Source organism: Nematolebias whitei, chromosome 8 (genome assembly GCF_014905685.2).
Source record: "Nematolebias whitei isolate Nwh7 chromosome 8, NemWhi1, whole genome shotgun sequence".
Taxonomy (NCBI): Eukaryota; Metazoa; Chordata; class Actinopteri; order Cyprinodontiformes; family Rivulidae; genus Nematolebias; species Nematolebias whitei.
Genome location: NC_056505.1, coordinates 46,647,381 through 46,669,825, shown reverse-complemented (window position 1 = coordinate 46,669,825; position 22,445 = coordinate 46,647,381). Strand labels below are relative to the sequence as shown.

At 42.1% G+C, this 22,445-nt stretch overlaps 1 protein-coding gene across 1 annotated transcript in view; it reads right to left on the bottom strand.

Annotated features, from left to right (window-relative positions):
- The window catches only part of LOC119413708 (endophilin-B2), a 138,050-nt gene that overhangs the window by 79,663 nt on the left and 35,942 nt on the right, over positions 1 to 22,445 (bottom strand). Inside the window, exons 4-7 of the mRNA XM_037680763.1 lie at positions 19,551 to 19,684; positions 13,692 to 13,784; positions 13,569 to 13,580; positions 3,533 to 3,595 (exon numbers count right to left, since the gene is read on the bottom strand). Of these exons, the coding sequence (XP_037536691.1) occupies positions 3,533 to 3,595; positions 13,569 to 13,580; positions 13,692 to 13,784; positions 19,551 to 19,684 (302 nt within the window). The remainder of the gene's footprint in view (positions 1 to 3,532; positions 3,596 to 13,568; positions 13,581 to 13,691; positions 13,785 to 19,550; positions 19,685 to 22,445) is intronic.

The window sequence follows — 22,445 nt, the reverse complement described above, 5'->3', positions numbered from 1 at the left end:
TATATATATATGTGTGTGTGTGTGTGTGTGTGTGTGTGTGTGTGTGTGTGTGTGTGTGTGTGTGTGTGTGTGTGTGTGTGTAGGGCTGCCCGTCTCTCGCTCTCTGCTTGTATTTTATTTTTGTTATTTTTTACAATGGTTGGTGCAGTGTGCCGAGTCATATTTTCAGTATGATCGTCGGGCAGTTTTGGAGCTCCGTACATTTGCTGAAATTCCTGCGGAGTTTTGGTACAGCGGTCACCATTCTCCTCCACCGGTCCTGTCTGAGATTCCTGCATTCCTTCTGCGTGACCCTGGCCTTTCTCCATGGAGAAAACGTCGCAGACGTCGTGGGAAGCGCGCAGGGATTTTGGTGAAACTGAGGCAAAGCGTGGATTATTCAATCAGGACTCGCTCTAGATCTGATCTTCTCCTCTCTGACCCGTGGCGCTCCCGGGGCCTGGCTGCTGGCCAGCTGCCCGCGCACTCAGTCCATGTAAACACCTGGAGTTGTTTACCTGTGTGCCGCACCAGCAGACCTGGAGGAGCTGTTCTTCATAACCTGCGCCTGCCGGCGCGCGCTTCTCCCTCCACGGCTGTGCCTGCGTTGGACCCGATCAGGATGTATTTAATCAACGCAAGGTCTGTTTCCAACAAGACGTTTATCCTCAATGACTTTTTTAAAGATCAGGATTTGGATTTTCTGTTCGTCACGGAATCTTGGATTTCTGATGGTGAGTCCAGCGCCTTGGTGGAACTACAACCCCCGGACTGTCTGTGTCTCAATGCCCCGCGGCCATCAGGTCGGCGCGGGGGAAAGATTATTAACAGTTTTTAAAGCAAACATGGCCTGTAAACAGTTGTCCATCCCGGTGTCCCGCGCCAGCTTTGAGCTAAGCGTCTTTGAACTCGGACACTCTCCTCCGGTTCTGTGCGCGCTCGTCTACCGCCCCCCTCGTTCCAAGGACTTCATAAATGAATTCTCTGACTTTTTGGCTGATATCACACAGAGAAACTCACTTTTTGTTTATTGGTGACTTTAATTTGCATGTGTGTTGTCAGGAGAAGCCCTTAGTGAAGGACTTTCTAGATTTATTGAACTCTTTTAATTTAACTCAGCAGGTAAAAGGTCCCACCCAAGAACACGGTCACACGCTGGACCTCGTTTTAACACGCGATGTCTCCGTTTCTATTTTGAAAATCGGTGACAATGTTTTTTCAGATCACATGCCTGTATTGTTTGACCTCACCCCCCCTTGTCCTACTGCTAAAACGTGCGTTCCTGCACGTACGCGTTCCATTAACCATTTCACTGCTGCTCGTTTTAATGAAGGTTTTAACTCTGAGAGGATCGAACAGCCCTCGGTGTCTCTTACCACTGAGGAGCTAACCTCTCAGTTCAACTCTGCCTGTTTAGATGTTCTGGACCGTGTTGCTCCCCTTAAAACCAGGAAAACGAAACTTAAATCAGAGCCTTGGCTGAATGACGTCACTCGAGCCGTTAGGCGGCAGTGTCGCAAAGCTGAACGAAGGTGGAGGAAGGACAGGCTGCAGGTTTCTTTTCAAATGTTAAGGGAGAGTTGGCGTCACTATCAGAAAACCATTAAAGCTGCCAAATGTAAATTCTTCTCTGATTTAATTGTCTCCAACTCCCACAACCCCCGAGTTCTTTTCTCCACCCTGAACTCAGTTCTACACCTCAGTGAGCGTTCACCTCTGGAAGCCTCAACTGAGCTGTGTGAAAACTTCCTCCATTTCTTTTTAGAAAAAGTGGCAAACACCCGGGCACTCATTTCTCCACCAGCTCATGATCTGTCCATCCCATCTCAGTGTGTGGCTGTGTTTGACCACTTTGAGCCCATCTCTGTCTTCTCTGGAGCAGGTAATGTGCAGCATGAAACCATCTGGTTCCCCCTTTGATGTGGTCCCCCCTCGACTACTAAAGGAAATTTTTCCTACCCTGGGTCCTTTTATCCTCACTATTCTGAATAGCAGTTTATCCTCAGGTGTGGTGCCAAAGACTTTTAAACATGCTGCTGTCCAGCCCCTCCTGAAAAAACCTAACCTTGACCCCTCAGTCATGTCCAACTTCCAGCCTGTCTCCAGACTCCCATTCACCTCTAAACTACTGGAAAAAATTGTAGAGTCTCAGTTGAAACAGTTTTTGGGGGATCACGCTATCCTAGAGTTATTCCAATCTGGCTTCAAATCTCTCCATAGCACTGAAACTGCTCTACTGAAGGTTTTTAATGACATTTTCATATCCACAGACGCAGGTGATTCTGTGCTGCTTGTTCTATTGGACCTGACATCTGCTTTTGACACCATCGACCACAAGATCCTCATTTCTAGACTGGAGCAGTGGGTGGGCATCACAGGGTCAGCCCTTAAATGGTTTGGGTCCTACCTCTCTGACAGAACCTTCTGTGTCAATATCAAAGATTTTAGTTTGGCATCGACAGCGCTCCAGTGGGGGGTACCGCAGGGGTCCATCCTCGGTCCCCTTCTCTTTTCTTTATACCTGCTGCCACTAGGTGCTATTTTCCGCAAACACAACATACCCTTTCATTTCTACGCCGATGATTGCCAAATTTACTTCCCCCTGAGGCACAGAGGCACACGCTCTATTCAGCCTCTTCTTGACTGCCTGGCTGACATCCGGGACTGGATGGCTTTAAACTTCTTAAGCTTCAATGAGAAGAAGTCTGAAGTCATGCTGTTCCATCCCAGTGGCTCACTCATGAACCATGACATTGACCTTTTCTCTCTAGCCCCGCTAGAGAAAAAAAAGGTCACTAATCTGGGGGTGACAATGGACCCGTCCTTAAAACTCAACAGTCACGTAAACATGATGGTCAAATCCTGTTTTTTTCAGCTGAGACGGCTGTCTAAGCTGAAGCCTATACTCTCCAAAAAGAACCTTGAGACAGTGATCCACGCCTTCATAACATCCAGGCTTGATTACTGCAATTCACTTCTGTTTGGAATCAGTCAGTCCTCCATTGCTCGTCTACAACTGGTCCAAAATGCTGCAGCCCGATTTTTAACTGGTACAGGCTATAGAGAGCACATCACGCCAGTTTTGGCCTCCCTGCACTGGCTACCCATTCACCTTCGGATCCAATTCAAAATTCTCATGTATGTTTTTAAATCACTGAACAGTTCAGTTTATTATTTTGTTACTTTCAGCTGCTGTTCTGCTCCGTTTCATCTTATTTAAAATGTCCATAATTCAGCATTATTATTTCATTTCAGTAATTTCACTTTTTACTTTTCTATTGTGATCCTTTGAGGTAGCCTTGTGCCATTTACATTTTTTTTTGCTTTCCTTTAGATGTTTACTTCTTTTGTGTTGCTTTTGTGATTTTTAGTGTTTAGCTAACATTTGGCTTATAGCTCACTTTCAGCTTTATTTTCAGCTAAAACTGTTCAGACTCAACAAGCATTGACAGCCCAGTTCTTGAAAAAATTTTGTTCAGGTTCAGCTTCTTCAAATTCTCTACTTCAGTTCAGCTTATTGACATGTGGTCGTGTTTTTTGGGCGTCTCCTTACCGCAGAAGCACTGGCTGACAGCACATAGTTGCGAGGCCTGGTTTCATTAAAGTCTGGAGCCACCTACAAAAATAGCAAAACTCATTTCATTATTTGTGGCATTGTGTACAAGTTGTAAATTTATTATTATTGTTATATAAATTCTAAACACATAATAATTTCAAAAGCAAAATATCAAGAAAAGCCAACAAGAAAAAACACACAATACAAAATAATTGTTTTGTATCTGTTTTTTGCAGCTATGTGCCGCAACGTTAGTATGTATATATATATATATATATATATATATATATATATAATGTCACTGATGTTAAATATTTTAAATATTTGCAGGTTAATCTGTTAACATGATTTTTTTTTCATGAAAAGCAGACGTCAAATCAAGGGTACCACAGTAATCCATTGTAATTATGGATAGAGGAAGTAGTGAGTTAACAGCAACTGGCATACTTTCCAGTTGGGTGTGACTGAAGTAATAATAGGAAGGAGCAGAGCTGATGCAACAGCTATATATAAACAAGCTGAATGAGATTACTGAAACTACTGACTCATCCGTCTTTCACTGACCTCCTGGAAATGACAGTTGTTATAATAATGTCAGCTGCAGCCTATTCATGCACGTGCAAACATGCAAATGGATTGCAAAAGTCTGCCTTGGTCAGTTTTAGCAGCATTTACTAGAAATTGAAGAGGGAAAAAAAAGTCTATCCATAAAACAGACACAAATAATGGCTCAAAGTCTGGTGAAAATGCAGAACTAGCTCTCTTAAAGGATGTTCATTTAGCCGTTTTATTTTGGACAATCAAAGCCAAAGATTAATAGAGACCTTAAAGAGTTTTTTTGGTAGATTTTTCTCTCTAGATCTATCAGAAATTGTATTCAAATTTGAAAGTGAGAAACACATGTAGTACTTGTTTTTTTTTTTTTTTTAATAAAATAATTTTTTAAACTACACACAAACTAGAGTCACTGGTGCTGGTCTAACTTGTCGCTGAAAAGTTGCATAAATTACACACAACATATGATAAGTAGTATACACCGGTATGACACAGGCCTTTGCACCTCCTCGGACACTTCACGTAGAATTAATGTTTGAAATTTATTAATGTAAAACTAGACTTTTCCTTAATCATAGCAATGTAGCATGAATGCTTGTGAAGCAGCTTGTTTTGCAAAAAGTTCTTATAAATTGACCAAGTTATTAACCTAGACTGCAAAGCAAACTAGAGTCACTGTACACTGAGCATCGCCCGATGACGTAATGATCGTCTCTTTCATCGCTAAGTTTCGGGAAACTATGCCACCAGACCTGCCTCCTTATTCCTAAAATGGTTGTCTAGTGAAGTTCAGTAACCAGATCAAAGACAGACGTCGTCATTCTCTCAGCAGGATGAGGTCTAACGATAGAGCCGGCAGGTTTCTCTCTCTCACTTCTTTCCGTTTGTTTACACAGGCTTGACATTTTTGACAGATCAGTATCTAAAATTAACACGTTTTGCCTGACTGTGCTGAACGATTGTTAAGGAGTGGTTTTTGAATATTTATGTTTGAAGCTGTAGCCATCTTGTTGAGGTTGTGTTTCTTGTCAACCAGCAGTGAAACTCTGTAGGTTTCATTAGAATATTTAACTTGTGCAGATATTTGTTTTGAAGAGGCAAATTACAATATAATATAAAGTATTTTTTTATTTGACCTATAAAAAAAGTTAGTTTTGTTGAACGTTTTCCTGTTGGTTTAACTGCTGTTGAACACAAGGCTTTTTATTTTACATTTGTTATTGTTTTATTTTTAACAACTGAATGAACATCACTCGTGGTGGGTGGTTACACAGCTTATGCAAGAGGTGAAGTGTGTGATCGATGGAAGACTTCAGGCATGTGACTGGTTTGTGTTTTACAAATGAAACTACTGATCCTTTAACACAAGGGGCTCTGCTGCCACCTGCAGGTCAAACAAGATGTAAATAAAACAAGGATGAACGCAAAAAGGCTTAAACTACAGGAGTTTGTAGATTTGCAGGCTTGAAATATTTCACTGTGTGTGTAATAAATTTATGTTAAAGATGAGTTTTACCTTTTTGAAATTACTGACAAAAATTGAACTTTTTGAGACTTTTTAAGTCTGATTACTTTTTGACCCTGCAAGCCTCAACATTATGACCACTGACAGGTAAAGCTTCACTGCTCAACTTGTTTCAGTGGAGAGAGTGTGTGTGTGTGACTGTGTGTGTGTGTGTGTGTGTGTGTGTGTGTGTGTGTGTGTGGGGGGGGGGGATTAGTGAATTCTTCACTAAAATCTTCTACTTGTGCAAGTACCATTGTAAAAATCCTTTTTTCTCCTCCAGACAATCAGTTTGTCTGAAAATAGGCCCACTGCTCCTAACTACCATTGGCAGCTTAAATTAAATGTCCAGGGACCTCGTGTACAAAGGGTGTGTATGGACAAAAACATGACGTACACCCTTTTTTCACACAAAATTTCAGATATATCACAAATGAAATGACTATGGCCAACTACATGGTTGGAGTACACAATTTCTCTGGTTATTGGTCCATTGGCGACACTTAGAGGTGATTCTGAGAAATTAATGATGTGAAAACTATTATTGTACACACCAGACACACCATGAAAAAATAATACATCCACATGTATGCAATTAGACAAGTGGACATAAAAGAATGCGCAAAGTTGTGCAGAAAATACTTTTAACACCAATGGCTTTAGTCTTATTAGAGGACAGCAAATGGTGCAATATGCGGAGAGTGTGTATTTAGAGACAGAGAGGACCTTTTGGCTGACGATGACGACTGGTTCATCAGCTGTTTTAGGACTTCCAAGGTCAATCCTTTCGGAACTGTGCTTGGAGATCCAGCCGGTCTTGGAGTGCAACACTGCGAGGAGCCGTGTGCTACCTGTAAACATACAGCTGTTGACCACATTGGGGTTTTTGCCAACTGGGGCAATCCAGAGGGAGCTGGAAGATTGATCAGGACTGTGCAAGTCCACCCTGAAATAAAGCCATGCCAGCTGAGTGGGATGGATTTATCCAAATGTCGACCACATATATCAAATTTCCTACAATAAAGCTGAAGTCACTATCAAGATGGCCGCGCTCAGAGCAGTTGCAGCTTCACAGGCTCCCGGTACCATCCCAGTTTTTAGAAGTTTTGATATTGACTCTGTGCCTGACTCCGCACAATTTATGCGTGTGAACTATAGCCGAACAGAACTGATGAGAATAGGAGCGGATTTGCCAAGAAATATAGCAGAAATCAGCAACAAACTCAAAACTACGCTCGGCAGAATGCAGATCTTAAAGTCCTCTACCTGGAAGCTGCAGCAGAGGCATTTCAGTGGGCAGAAGAGGAAGCGCTGCTCCCGGCTTAGGAGGAGAGGATGCCGGGCGGGGGTTATGGTGAGGAAACGAGCTAACGCTAAAGCCAGTAAACTCCCCATGCCGTCTCTCTTTCTGTCGAACGTCCGCTCGCTGGACAACAAGATGGATTTACTTCATCTGAGAGTGGGCGCCTCAGAAGAGATGAAGAAGTGTGCGGTGCTTTGCCTCACGGAAACATGAATTACAAGCAAAACGCCAGATACAGTCTTCCAGCTGGATGACAGACTCTTTTTTCAAGCGGACTGCTGCAACGAGCTAACGGGGAAATCACCGGGAGGCGGAGTGTGCATTTACATGAGTAAAAGTTGGTGCACGAACTGTACTGTTGTAAATAGCTCATGCTCGAAGGCTTTGGAGCAAATAACAGTGAAATGTCTGCCACATTATCTACCCCGCGAGTTCACAGTGACTTTCATCACAGTTGTTTAGATTCCTCCGGATGCTAATGCTAATGAATCACTGCAGGAGCTACATGATATTATCAGCTCGCTGCAGAGCTAACACCCCGAGGCTCTTTACGTTGTAGCCGGAGGCTTTAATCATGTGAATCTAAAGGACTGTCTCCCAAGCTTTTATCAACATGTGGCAATTCCAACACGTGGAGACAAGACGCTGGACCGTGTTTACACGAACGTAAAAGATGCATACAAAGCCGAACCCCGCCCCCACCTAGGACTGTCAGACCACATCTCAATCTTCTTGGCTCCTGCTTACATGCCCCCGCTGAGACGCTACAGACTGGTACAAAAGAGAGTTAAATGTTGGATCCAGGACAGTGGCCCCATACTGAGAGAATGTTTTGACCAAACAGACTGGCAGGTTTTCAGAGAAGCTGCTGAAAATGGAGGATCACTTGATCTAGACCAATACACATCCTCAGTTCTGGGTTACATAAGTACATGTACTGACACCGTCTCCACTATCAGAAATGTTAAAAGCTACCCGAACAGAAAACCTTGGCTGAATGCAGAGGTGCGCACCCTGCTGGAAGCCAGGAACACTGCCTTCAGGTCTGGAAACTCAGAGGAGCTGAGTAGAACAAGAAAAGAGCTGGTTGCTAGTATTAAGAAGGCCAAGGCCACATATGCACAGAGGATTGAGGGTCAATTCATCTCACAAGACCCTCGGAGCATGTGGAGGGGCATTAAGTGCATAACAAATTATAAAGGAAGGAGCGAACAATGCCCCAAAGACCCATCTCTGCCTGATGCCCTCAACAAGTTCTATGCACGCTTTGAAGACCCGAACAGACCACCCAGCACCAGACTCACCTCACCACCGGATGAAGAGCATCTCAGTGTGACCTCAGCTGAAGTAAGGAGTACTTTCAGGAGGATTAATCCGCATAAAGCAACTGGCCCAGACAACATCCCTGGAAAAGTGTTGAAGGAATGTGCCGATCAGCTCTGCGAGGTGCTGGCAGACATCGTTAACACCTCACTTACCCTGGAGACAGTTCCCACCTGCCTGAAGACCGCCAACATCATCCCAGTCCCAAAAAGCTCTACAGTGACTGGTCTGAATGACTATTGGCCAGTGACCCTCACCCCGATAGTCACTAAATGCTTCGAAAAACTGGTCACGACTCACATCAAAACAACCATCAACATCAACGAGGACCCTCATCAGTATGCATACCGTGAGAACCGATCAACAGAGGATACCATCTCCTCTGTGGTCCACACTGCGCTCAACCACCTGGAGAAGAAAAACTCATACGTCCGTATGCTCTTTGTGGACTTCACATCCGCCTTAAACACCATGATCCCCCAAACCCTGATGGACAAACTATTCACACTAGGACTAAGCCCCTTCATTTGCAACTGGGTACTAGACTTCTTAACAAACAGAACACAGTTAGTGAGGATCCACAACTTCTCCTCCACCATAACCATCAGCACTGGCTCTCCTCGGAGATGTGTTGAGCCCCCTCCTGTTTAATCTGCTCACGTATGATTGTGCAGCTACCCATCCAGGCTGTCACATTGTAAAGTTTGCAGATGATACAGCGGTGGTGGAATGAATCACAAACAATGATGAGTCCAGCTACAGGCAGGAGGTGGAACATCTGGAGAGCTTGTGCAAAGAGAATAACCTTCACATCAATGTGAAGAAGACAAAGGAGATGATTGTGGACTTCAGAAGGAACAAAAATATCTACACCCCACTGAACATAAGAGGATCTGCAGTGGAAGTGGTCTCCAGCTACAAGTACTTGGGTGTACACATGAATAACAACCTCAGCTGGAGCAACAACACCACCAGCCTGATCAAGAAAGCACATCAGAGACTCTACTTCCTCAGGCGGCAGAGGCGAGCTTGTCTGAGAAGCTCAGTCCTCACCTCCTTCTACAGGTGTGCAGTGGAGAGCAACCTGTGCTCCAGCATCAACATGTGGCATGGAGGCTGCACAGATGCAGAAAGAAAAGCTTTGCAGAGAGTGGTGAAGGCTGCACAGAAGACTGTCGGAGTCAGCCTCCCCACCATCACAGACATCTACAACTCTAGATGCAGGAAGAGAGCCACCTGCATCATGAAGGACCTCACTCACCCAGCACACACACTTTTTGCCCCACTCCCCTCAGGAAGGAGGTTGAGGAGCATTAAGTGTAGAACCACTAGACTGAGAAACAGCTTCTACCTTGAGGCTGTTAGACTCATGAATCTCTAACTAGAATAATCACTGTGAAAAAAATTGCATTGTGTTGCTGCTGATCTGTTTCATGTTGCTGCTGATCCGTTTCAATGTTGATGTGTTCATGCGTGCACATCCGCTCACACAGACTCATGTTCATGTTTGTGCTGATGTTCAATGTTTTATGTTATGAGTGCTTAGTGTATATTTAGTTGATGTTTTTCTTAGTTCATATGTTAGATCTTATTACTGTTTTTCTTATACATTTTATTGTTGGATATAACTGGGAACCTGTGTACATAATTTCGCTCCACCACATGTACCACATGAGGTGCGAATGACAATAAAGAATCTGACTATGACTCTGAAGAGAAAAACATTAAAGCACAATATGCAGTGACAGCTGGTTTGGGGCAGCTGTTGTTGCAAGGTTAGAACATTTGTCCACCAATGGGAGAGTTAGGGGTTCAATTCCACCAGCAGTCACATGCTGAAGTGTCCCTGGGCAAGAGACTGAACCACTCATAACGTCCGATGTGTATTCCATCAGATGAATGTGATGTAAAGCTCTGATTGGTCACTACAGATTCAGATTAGGTTTATAAAGATGTAGTAGAGGATTGTATGAATGTGTGTGTAGTAGAGTGCTGTATGAATAAGTGTGTAGTAGAGTGCTGCATGAATGTGTGTGTAGTAGAGTGCTGCATGAATGTGTGTGTAGTAGAGTGCTGTATGAATGTGTGTGTAGTAGAGTGCTGTAAGAAATGTGTGTAGTAGAGTGCTGCATGAATGTGTGTGTAGTAGAGTGATGTATGAATGTGTGTAGAGAGTGCTGAATGAATGTGTGTGTGTAGTAGAGTGCTGTATGAATGCTGTATGAATGTGTGCAGTAGAGTGCTGTATGAAATGTGTGTAGTAGAGTGCTGTATGAATGTGTGTGTAGTAGAGTGATGTATGACTGTGTGTGTAGTAGAGTGCTGAATGAATGTGTGTATAGTAGAGTGCTGTATGAATGTGTGTAGTAGAGTGCTGTATGAAATGTGTGTAGTAGAGTGCTGTATGAATGTGTGTGTAGTAGAGTGCTTTATGAATGCGTGTGTAGTAGAGTGATGTATGAATGTGTGTGTAGTAGAGTGCTGTATGAATGTGTGAGTAGTAGAGTGATGTATGAATGCGTGTGTAGTAGAGTGCTGTATGAATGTGTGTGTAGTAGAGTGCTGTATGAAATGTGTGTAGTAGAGTGCTGTATGAATGTGTGTGTAGTAGAGTGCTGTATGAAATGTGTGTAATAGAGTGCTGGTTGAATGTGTGTGTAGTAGAGTGCTGTATGAAATGTGTGTAGTAGAGTGCTGGTTGAATGTGTGTGTAGTAGAATGCTGTATGAATGTGTGTGTAGTAGAGTGCTGTATGAAATGTGTGTAGTAGAGTGCTGGTTGAATGTGTGTGTAGTACAATGCTGTATGAATGTGTGTGTAGTAGAGTGCTGTATGATTGTGTGTTTAGTAGAGTGCTGTATGAATGTGTGTGTAGTAGAGTGCTGTATGAATGGGTAAATGAGGCACAGATTGTGTTGTAAAGAACTTTGAGTATGTTGATTAGATAGAAAGTTGCAATATAAGTACAATCCATTTACCATTTTCCAAATGTAATCAGAGCTATCCACTGCACACAAATTGCTATAAAATCAGGAAGCATTTTCATTCAATCAGTGTGCAAATTATACGAGATGCACAAAAGCAACTAACCAACACTGTAGCGAAGTAGCCCAGTTCAACTCACGATTCATTCGTTGTAATGAACAGCATGGTGGGGCACTCCTCTTGTGCTTGATACTAATGCCAGAGGTCAGCATGCCAAACAGAATTTACATACCTCTACCTTATTTAGAAGCTTCTCCAACTCACATTCTGTGAAATTCCTTTTTTCTGCATGTAGACTTTCTTTTTGATGTGCAGAGGAAATTCCTCAGATGCAAGCAAAATATTTGCAACAAGAGATTAAGTATTACTGTATTCACTTTAATCTATATCAAGTACTCCTGTTAATGCTACCTTGTAAGTTGTGTATATGATCCAGATATATACAGTAAATCAGTCAATAAAAGCTGAAATATTACTCTCTGGTCTCATATTTATCTTTTGATGTCAATCCTGGTGGAACAGCAGTGTTTCCCCTAGTTAACTTGCCATGGCGGGATGTTCATCTCATCCATGATTTTTGTTGATGGGGAGGGACGGAGACATGTCTGAGCGAAGCTTGGACCAAGAGTTTTTGAGTGGGGGCGGGGCCGTTCAGCATGAAGGAAGAGGCACCTTTAGTTTTTTAGCTAGAGAGCCTGTATTTCGGGCCGCTAGCTTGGTGCTATGTCAGTGCAGGATGGGGAGTGGGGGGTGGGGGTTTCAAGTTCGATTTGGTAGGCGGGGTGCTCAGTTCTGTTGACGGGGTGGGGCACCCCGCTTGTATAATGGTAGGGGAAACACTTAACAGTGGTTAGAACTGTGGCCTCACAGTACGAAGGTCACAGAATCGCCTATTTTCTGGAAACCTTTCTGTGTGGAGTTTGCATTTTTTTCTTGTGCATGAACGAGTTTCTCCAGTTCCTCTGGTTTCCTCCCATAGATCAGAAACATGCATGTGAAGTTAACTGATAACTAAAATTGTCTCAATGTGTGAGTGAGCATGTGAATGGCTCATTGTCCATGTGGTCCTGGGATGGATGAATGGATCCCTCCCTCCCTCCCTCCCTCCCTCCCTCCTTCCTTTCCTTCCTTCCTTCCGCCCTACCCACTTCTTCCTTTTCGGTGTCATGGGAGTCACTGGTGCCCATGTCCAGCTATCACTGTGCAAGAGACAGGGGACACCTGGACAGGTCTTTCTCTCACCTAGGGACAATTTAGAGTTACCAATCAGTCTAACATGCATGTTTTTGGTCTGTGGGAGGAAACTGGAGTATTCGGGGAAAACCCACGCATGCACGGAGAGAACATGCAAACTGCACCCAGAAAGGTCCCAGTCAGGATTTGTACTGGGACGATCTGCTCGCTGAGAGGCGGCAACTCTACCACTGCTCCACCATGCTGCCCCGTGTTTTCAGTCCATAGCAAAAATAAAGAAATTGTCCCCACTGGACCAATTCTTTAAGAGGGCAGTGTAAAACGAAGAAAGAGCAAAATTAAAACAAAAAAGTGTAGATCATTGGTGTTGGTCATAATAATATTTTAATCTTTGTGTGTTTGTTTTATTACTGGTAACATCCTCAGAAGGGTTACATCTGTATTCTTTTTCTTTGTTGTGAAAACAGGCTGCTGTCTGGGTGCAGAATAGTGGTGCAAGGGTAGCGTCCATAATCCTCCATATTAAAACTACTGCTGATAGTTGGAGCGTGAAATACTTAAGGGTGGCTTCTTCTGCTTATTTTGCCTCTGTGTGTGTGTTTGTGTGTGTGTGAATTTAAGAGAAGTTACTCTTACGTTCAAATTACAATATTTTACAAATTATTTGATCAAATATATAAACTCCTGCATTTCGCAACAAATAATTTTAAATAATCAGACCTATCAGTAAAACTGAACTGATAAGACGAGTTTGAAGCAGCAGCTCTGTTTCCATCTTGTTTCCCTCAGGCACTAAGCTTCTCTGAATGTGAGAGGATAAAGACACTTTTCTATGGCTGAATATGAAACAGTCATAGAAAATGAAAAATAAATATTTTCAATGATCTAAATATGTAGAAAACAAGATCACATCAAACAGAAAGCCCTTTGCAAAGTTTGTCGTCAGTCATAGACCAACATGTCTCTGAGTTCGTCAATGGCTTCTGATAAAAGCACACACTCTTCAATAAGACAGCTTGAAGTTGTACAGTTTTTTCAGTCCACTGTTTTGTTTTTAAAAATTTGGTATTTATTGTATCTCGTCTTAAACAAACCACAGAACCAGATCAGTCAAACTGAAAAAACAACCAAAGTGAAGATGGTACTGTAAAACAGTTTTTAATACTTACTTCACCCTCACACTGCAAAGGTGGTCAACATAGAGACAGTTAGTGACGATTAATGCTGACACACAAACATTATTCATTAGAAAGATGAATGGACAGGCTGTAGAAACGCACTAAAGGACTCACCGCAGCCTTAGCCTCAGCCATCTTTGCCTTCTTCAGGCGGGCTTTACAAGCATCCAGATCCAGTCGAAGGTTCTCCAGCAGACGACGCTCTTTCTACACAACATAATGACCCTGTTAGCAGTAACCAGCTGTAGAAATATGTAAGATGTACACCAATCATGCTTGTTAAGCTGAGAAATATGGCTCTTAAAGTGATCTGTATTGTCTTGTAGGGCCTAAACACATGAACGTTGCCTTCAGAGAGTAGAAAGTAACTGGAAAGTTCCTGGAGAAACTTTGAAGGGGACTGCCACGTGGCAGTCATTTTAAATTTTGATTTGACAGTATGTGTTGAGGTTCATTCTCAGCTACCAACATACAAAATTTCAGCTCACTATGGCAAATAAATAACCAAATAAAATGAAAAAAATCAATGAGTTATAACGATAAATGTTTCTTTTAAGCTATGGTGGCCATCTTGGATTTTTGATTTGGATTCAGTATGTGATGGGGAATGTTCTCAGCTATAACTACACCAAATTTCAGCTCTACATGTTAAACAGTTCTTCTCTCCAAAAACTTATGTGATTCAGTTGGACATCCAAATTATTGACAATTAACAGTCTGCTGCTTCTCCTCCGTTACCCACCCACACCCCCATTGAAACAGTGTCAACTCGCCCACGGCTCAAATTAAATAAACCAAAAATCTGCTCTAAAAATATAAACCATATTAATCTTATTAAATTTAACACAGTTAATTTACCAAAAAAAAAAAAAAATCATTAAATATGAACTATCGAACATCAGATCTCTTTCCTCTAAATCCCTGTTAGTCAATGACGTGATAACTGATCATTATATTGATTTATTCTGTCTGACAGAAACTTGGCTACAACAGGAATATTTTGTTAGTATAAATGAATCCACTCTTGTTAATTATTTAAATTTTCATGTTCCTAAAACAAGTCGAGGCAGAGGTAAATGGACTGTACTTATATAATGCCTTTCTATCTTATGGAGATACTCAAAGCGCTTTACACAACAATCTGTGTCTCATTTACCCATTCATGCAGCACTCTACTAGATCTCTACAAAGATAATTGAACAAATCATTCTAAAGAGACTAATCAGAGCTTTCTCACATTCATACACTGATGGGACACACATCAGAGGCTATGAGGGGTTCAGTGTCTTGCCCAGGGACACTTCGGCATGTGACTGCTGGTGGATTTGAACCCCCAACTCTTGCATTGGAGGACGACTGCTCTAACCACTCAGCCACAGCCGCCCCAGATATAACTTCTATTTTTCAGTCGGGACTATTGATTAATACTTAATCAATTATTAGTTATAATACTTTTGAGTCGCTGCCTTAAAGTCTTTCTCATCCAAAATGTAAATCAGAAAGGCCACTCTCACTAGTTGTTATACATCGTCCACCAAGTCAAGTCATATTTATTTATAGAGCACAATTTAAAACAGATAGACTGTTATCAAAGTTCACCAGGTTCCTATTCTCAGGTTTTGTCTGAATTATCAGAATTCTTAACTGACTTACTACTAAATACTGATAAAGTCATAATAATGGGTGATTTCAATATTCATGTGGATGTTGAAAGTGAACGCTCAAGTGTAGCCTTTAATAATTTAATAGACTCATTTGGTTTTATCCAAAATGTCCGAACATCTACTCATTCTCATCATCACACTCTTGATCTGGCTCTGACTTACAGCATAGAAATTAATGACTTTGTAATAGTTCCTCAAAGTCCTTCTGTCCGACCATTTTTTAATAACTTTGAGTTTACATTAAATGACTACACAGTCACTGAGAGTAAATTTCATCTCAGCAGGTGCTTATCAGAAAAAGCTGTAACCAAATTTAAACAATCTCTTCCATCAATGTTTTCCTCTGTCTTGCAGAGTAATGCATCAGAGAACAGTAGCTTAGATCATCTGGTTGATAAATTTACAACTTCTTTCCAAACTTCACTTGATAAAACTGCTCTGCTGAAAAAGAAAGTAATCAGAGAACACTGGCTCCTTGGTTCAATTCTGAGTTATGTACTTTAAAACAGGCAGAAAGCTGGACAGAAAATGGCGCTCCACTAACGTTGAAGAATTTTTAATATTTTGAAGAGACAGCCTGCTAACATATAAAAAAGTGCTCTGTAAAGATAGAACTTTATATTATTCATCTTACATTGATGAGAATAAAAATAACCCCAGGTTCCTTTAAAGTACCATAGCTAGTCTAATGAAAAATCTTATCTCTGTTGAACCATGTATTCCTACATCTATAAGCAGTGATGAGTTCATGAGATACTTTATAAATAAAATTATTTCAATTAGGGAAAAAATTCAAAACAAACATTCCTACTATCGCCTCTGGTTCTGTGTCAGATGAGACAACTTTAAAAATGTCACTAGTACCTGATTTATGTTTGGACAGTTTTTGTCCTGTTGAGCTCTCTGAATTTTCAAAAATAATAGTTTCACACAAACCATCCACGTCTGCTAGATCCCATCCCAACCAGACTGTTTAAAGAGATATTTCCCTTAATTAATAAATACATAATGAATTTGTTTAATTTGTCTCTAATGAATGTTACGTACCACAGCGTTTTAAGATTTCTGTAATTAAAACTTTACTTAATCTAACTTTCATCTAAAAAATTCTAGGGAAAATAGTTGCAGGTCAGTTGCGTGAACGTCTACAAAGAAATAATCTGAAGCGTTTCAGGCAGGGATTTAGAGTTTATCATAGCACAGAAACAGCACTAGTAAAAGTCACTAATGATATTCTCATGGCCTCAGACAATGGACTTGTGTCTATACTGGTCCTGTTAGACCTCAGTGCTGCATTTGATACAGTTGATCACAATATTTTACTACAGAGGCTTGAATATGATATTGGGATTACAGGAACAGCTCTAAAATGGTTTAAATCATATCTATCTGATAGATTCCAGTTTGTAAATGTAAATAATAAATCTTCTTCATACACCAAAGTTAGTCATGGAGTTTCTCAGGGTTCAGTGCTTGGACCAATACTCTTTACCTTGTATATGCTTCCATTATGTAAAGTTATTAAACAGCATGGGATACATTTTCATTGTTATGCTGATGACACACAATTATATTTGTCCATGAAACCCAATGAATCCAATCAGTTACTTAGACTACAAGCATGTCTTAAAGACATAAAAACCTGGATGACCCTAAAACAAATTTCAGCTTAATATCTTTAAAAATGTCTGATTTATAGTATTTTTCCTTATAAACTCCGGTGGCCATCTTGGATTTATGATTTGCAATCAGAGTCTGTTAAGGATTGTTATCAACAACCAGGGCACCAAATTTCTGCTGAATAGCTCTAAAAACATCTGAGTTATATTTGAAATTAGGTTTAGTTATCTTGAATTTTAAGATTTGAATTCAGAATGTGTTGTGCATCTCTGTCAGGTACCACCAAACTAATTTTTAGTTCAATATCGTTTTAAATAGCCGAGTTATCGTATTTTGTCCTGATTAAACAAGGTGGCCATGTTGGATTTATAATTTGCACTAAGAATGTAAAACATCTCACTCTCAGCTATGACCATACCAAAGTTCAGCTCAATATCTCAAAGAATGACAAAGTTAGTCAATTTTAGTTTTCTGATTTTGATCCAAAATGGCTCCAAAAGTTAATCGCGTTTTGTTCAGAGACCTCTTCATGCTCGGTCATGTGACCTCACTGTGACAATTGGAGGCTGTGAAGAGTTCGGTCAGTGTTTTCAATGAGAAAAAATGTGTCTGTGTTTGTACATTACGTTGCCACGGTAACTCAAAACGCCAATAAAAGTAGTAGCACACATCACGGCGCCGAGCTGGTCGTTTTGATATAACATTTGTGGGGGGGACATTGTGGTTCAGATCGCATTAAAGTTGAACAAAGAACAAGACCCTCTTCAGGTCGAAAAATAGATGGCTGCCTTTGTAGTCCCCAATTTGTAAGTATTTTTTGTGGCATTCTACATTTTTATAATGCATGCACTCAAGGGTGTCAGAAGCAACCCTAATGTGGGGGGACACAATGATGCGTGTAGGTGTGTGTGTGCGCACACAAAAAAAGTCTACACTACTGTACAATAAAGCAACATTTCACCTAGATTTGCTTTAATTCCACACATTTAAATCATGTTTCTCACCAAGTTTGTGTAAATTCAGCTGTGGGTTTTAAAGACATTTTAACTTTAATACACTTAATGCAGAGCGTCAGGTCAGAACTATTTGTGTTTTTAGAGAAATAAAAAACATCAGCACTGGACTTTTTTACTTGTGTTCAACACTACTCATCTAAATGATGTTTCTCATGAAGCTTGAGGACAATAAGGTGTGGGGGTTTAAAGACATTTCAACTTTAATGCACCTGAACACACAGCGTCTCTTACACTTGCAGAGTCTTACAGCGTCACAGTTACCGCTAAGAGAACATGCTACAGACGTAGCGCTCCACTTCTCTCAAGCATCCTCCTAACATGAATATATGTTTATGATCAACCCCCCCGGTCAACAACTGCCGCACTAAGCTGCTAAACTGGCGAGCGAGCAACACAGTCTCCATCTCCTCCACCTGTGCGTGCGTGTTTTCTGCCGAGGCAGGAGGAGACTCAGAGAGTTGGAGGTAACCAGGAAAACCTGGAGTGGAGTTTTAGTGGCTGGATTATTCTCCTATTGATCAAGTGGAATGGATTTGTTCACAAAGAAAGAGAAACTGCGCCGTCTGAACTAATGTTTCATAGTAAAAATGGGAGGGGGGGTCCAAATGAACATCTTTTTTTAATGTGGGGGGACATGTCCCCTTCACATATAATGGTTGCGATGCCTATGCATGCACTGATCGCACAAGTATATAAAACAGAAAGCCATTTCATATATGTGAATATCTGATTGAACAAAGGTACATATGTCTTGTCCAGTGGTGTTCAGAGTATTAATGGAGGTTCAGCAGCCTTATCGGGGGCGGATGTGGCTGAGTGGGGGCAACTGTGGCTGAGTGGTTAGAGCAGTCGTCCTCCAATGCGAGAGTTGGGGGTTCAAATCCACCAGCAGTCACATGCCGAAGTGTCCCTGGGCAAGACACTGAACCCCTCATAGCCTCTGATGTGTGTCCCATCAGTGTATGAATGTGAGAAAGCTCTGATTATTCTCATTAGAATGATTTGTTCAATTAGCTTTGTAGAGATCTAAAGAGTGCTGTATGAATGGGTAAATGAGGCACAGATTGTTGTAAAGAGCTTTGAGTATCTTGAAATAAGATAGAAAGGCGCTATATAAGTACAGTCTATTTACCATTTTACCATTTATCGCCTGAAAGATGAAGCTGCTGAACATTCTGGTTTTCACCCAACACCCAATGCCAAAGGTGAAGGGTGATAATGTTATTGCCTGTATGTGTATGCATTCTTTTTCTGTCGTGGTAACAAGAGATTTCATGAACCAATGTATGGATTTTATTGCAACTCTCAGAGATCATTAGATCTACAAATGATGGACTTTTGGACTCAGTACTATTCCAGATGATCACCACAGCTGAGTGAAGGCAAATATGGGTCTAAATCAACAAGTTTAACAGATGTGAAGTGGTAGTAGGTGAAAACATTCACATGTATTCTGAACATTGACAGACAGTCAAATTGTATATGACATCACATTCTTCAAGGATAATCAACATTTAACTTTCATATCACTTGACCTGGCTTCTTTACTGACTGGTTTTGAAGCAATGAGCGAACTGGACCACTTCTGCAGGACTTTACTGGCCTGCTGCAAGGACAAACTGGAAAGGCTGTCTGATGGCAGAAGTACAACAGATTTGGTGTTTCAAACTCACTGAAATAGTCCGCCAGTCTCCGTCCAGAAAGTTCCTGAGTGGAGTGAGAAAACTTATGGCTGAGGTATGGATGAACTCCCTCTCTGCTGCTCCTAATCGTTTCTCACAGTCCCCCACCATCATCAAAGTACTCCCTGAAATGAGACAATCGTAAATATTCACCACACATCATCTACTCAAACCTCACCTACTGCTTTTAGATCCAGTTAGCACGTGTGTTACACATACATCTAAAATTATCTTTTATTTCTCTCATTGTGTACATAAACAAAGATGTGAAAGAAGGGGCCATGCTTGCGTATATCTAAAATAACTGTCTTTACATATCCATGACAAAGCTTCAGTTTCTTACAAAAATAAAACTACAGATGTTCTGAGTAATGAGGACAATAACAAAATTGTGTGCTTTATGTATTTATTTTATAGGATTACAGAAGAGGTGTTCACGCTGACCAATTCAACTAGTAAATAAAAAAAAACAAATTAAAAGTAGAGAAACACAAACTAAGAAAAACTGCCTACTTTTCCTTTACTTTGATGCGTTTGTCTGAGCAGACGAACAAGCTCTACTAAAAATCCTGGTCTGAATGAAGCAATAAGTCCTTTGAAAAAAATAATCCACACAGCTGATTTAATGTTTTAGCTCTTGATTTGTCCATCACTCCATCAGTTTCCTTGTGGAATACCCTCTCTTCACCATCACTCTCCAGCTTCTCCTGGAGGATCTTAAGATGTTCCCAGGCCAGAGATGATATATAATCCCTCAGGTGAGCTCTGGGTCTGCCCTGCGGTCTCCTCCTCGTCCTGAGGGAGGTGTCCAAGGTGTGGTGACACATCAGGGTTTACTCCAACATTTTTCAGTCAAGTCATCTGGACAGTTTCTTTTTTTGTGCTGAAACGTTTCACCTTTGATCCGGAAGGCTTCATCAGTCAAGTAAACACACAACACAAAACTGATTCTTCTCCCAACAGCTTACTCCAAAATGGAACAAACAAGTTATGTTGGTGCTAAGATGGTCTCTTTGCCACGCCCTCTCCTCCATTGCCGACCCTCTTCCTTGGTGACAGTCGTGTCAAACTGGTTGAAAACAACAAAGTCCATGCTCAATAATCTAGGTATACAATCCAACATTGTATACGGACCAGCAATGGCCTCTCCTCTACTTGGGGTAGGACCTCATCCCGGCCACGTCACACTCGGCTGCGAACCGCTCAAGCGAAAGCTGTAGATCACGACCTGATGAAGCCTATAGGACCACATCATCTGCAAAAAACAGAGAAGCGATCCTAAGGCCACCAAAACAGATCCCCTCAACACCTTGGCTGCGCCTAGAAATTCTGTCCATAAAAGTTATGAACAGAATCTGTGACAAAGGGCAACCTTGGCTGAGTCCAACTCTCACTGGGAACGAGCCCGACTTACTGCCGGCAATGCGGACCTAGCTCTGACACCGGTCGTACAGGGACCTAACAGCCCGTATCAAAGGGCCTGGTACCCCATACTCCCGGAGTACCCCCCACAGGGCTTCTGAAGGGACGCATTCCAACACCTTCTCCAAGTCCACAAAGCACATGTAGACTGGTTACGCAAAATCCCACGCACCCTCCAGGACCCTGCTGAGTGCTCCACGACCAGGACGAAAACCGTACTGCTCCTTCTGAATCCAAGGTTCTACTATCCAATGGACCCTCCTCTCCAGAACCCCCGAATAGACCTTATCAGGGAGGCTTAAGAGCGTGATCCCCCTGTAGTTGGAGCACACTCTACGGTCCCCCTTTTTGAATAGGTGGACCACCACCCCAGTCTGACAATCCAGGGGAACTGCCCCCGATGTCCACGCAATATTGCAGTCGTGTTAGCCAACACAACCCTACAACATTCAGAGCCTTAAGGAACTCCGGGCGAATCTCATCCACCCCTGGGGCCCTGCCACCGAGGAGCTTTTTAACCACCTTGGTGACCTCAGCACCAGAGATTGGAGAGCCCGAACCAAAGTCCCCAGGCCCCGCTTCCTCAGTGGAAGACGTGCCAGTGGGATTGAGGAGGTCTTTGAAGTATTCTGCCCACTGACCCACGACATCTCGAGCTGAGGTCAGCAGCACACCACCTCCACTATAAATAGTGTTGGTGGAGTACCACTTTCCCTACCTGAGATGCCGGACGGTGGACCAGAATCGCCTCGAAGCCGAACGGAAGTCATTCTCCATGGCCTCTCCAAACTCCTCCCACACCCAAGTTTTTGCCTCAGTGACCACCCGAGCTGCATGCTGCTTGGACTGCCGGTATCCATCAGCTGCTTCCGGGGTCCCACAGGCCAAAAAGGCCCGATAAGACTCCTTCTTCAGCCTGACAGCATCCCTCACCGCCGGTGTCCACCACCGGGTTCAAGGGTTACCGCCGCGCCAGGCACCAACAACCTTGCAACCTCACACACCAGCTCAGGCTCCTTCTCCACCAGAGAGGTGACATTCCATGTCCCAATAGCCAGCTTCTGTAGCCGAGGATCAGACCACCAGGGTCCCCGTCTATATGGCTGTTACTGAATATATGTCACCAGCTCTTAAAGCTGTTTCACAATTTTTGTAGAAAATAAGCCTAAATAAGAGGGCTATGCTCTGACAAAGGAACGTATATTAAAAATATCGGTACTGGTATTGGCCAAATAAGTCTTAACATATCGGCTTATCGGTCAAAAATCCAATATTGTGCATCCGTATAACAACAACAACAACAGCAGCAGCAGCAGCAGCAACAACAATAACAGCAGCAGCAACAACAAACAACAACAACAACAACAACAACAACAACAAATACCAACAAAGTCCATGCTCAATAATCCAGGTATACAATCAAATAATTTTCAGTCAGGCCATCTGGACAGTTTCTTTTTTTTT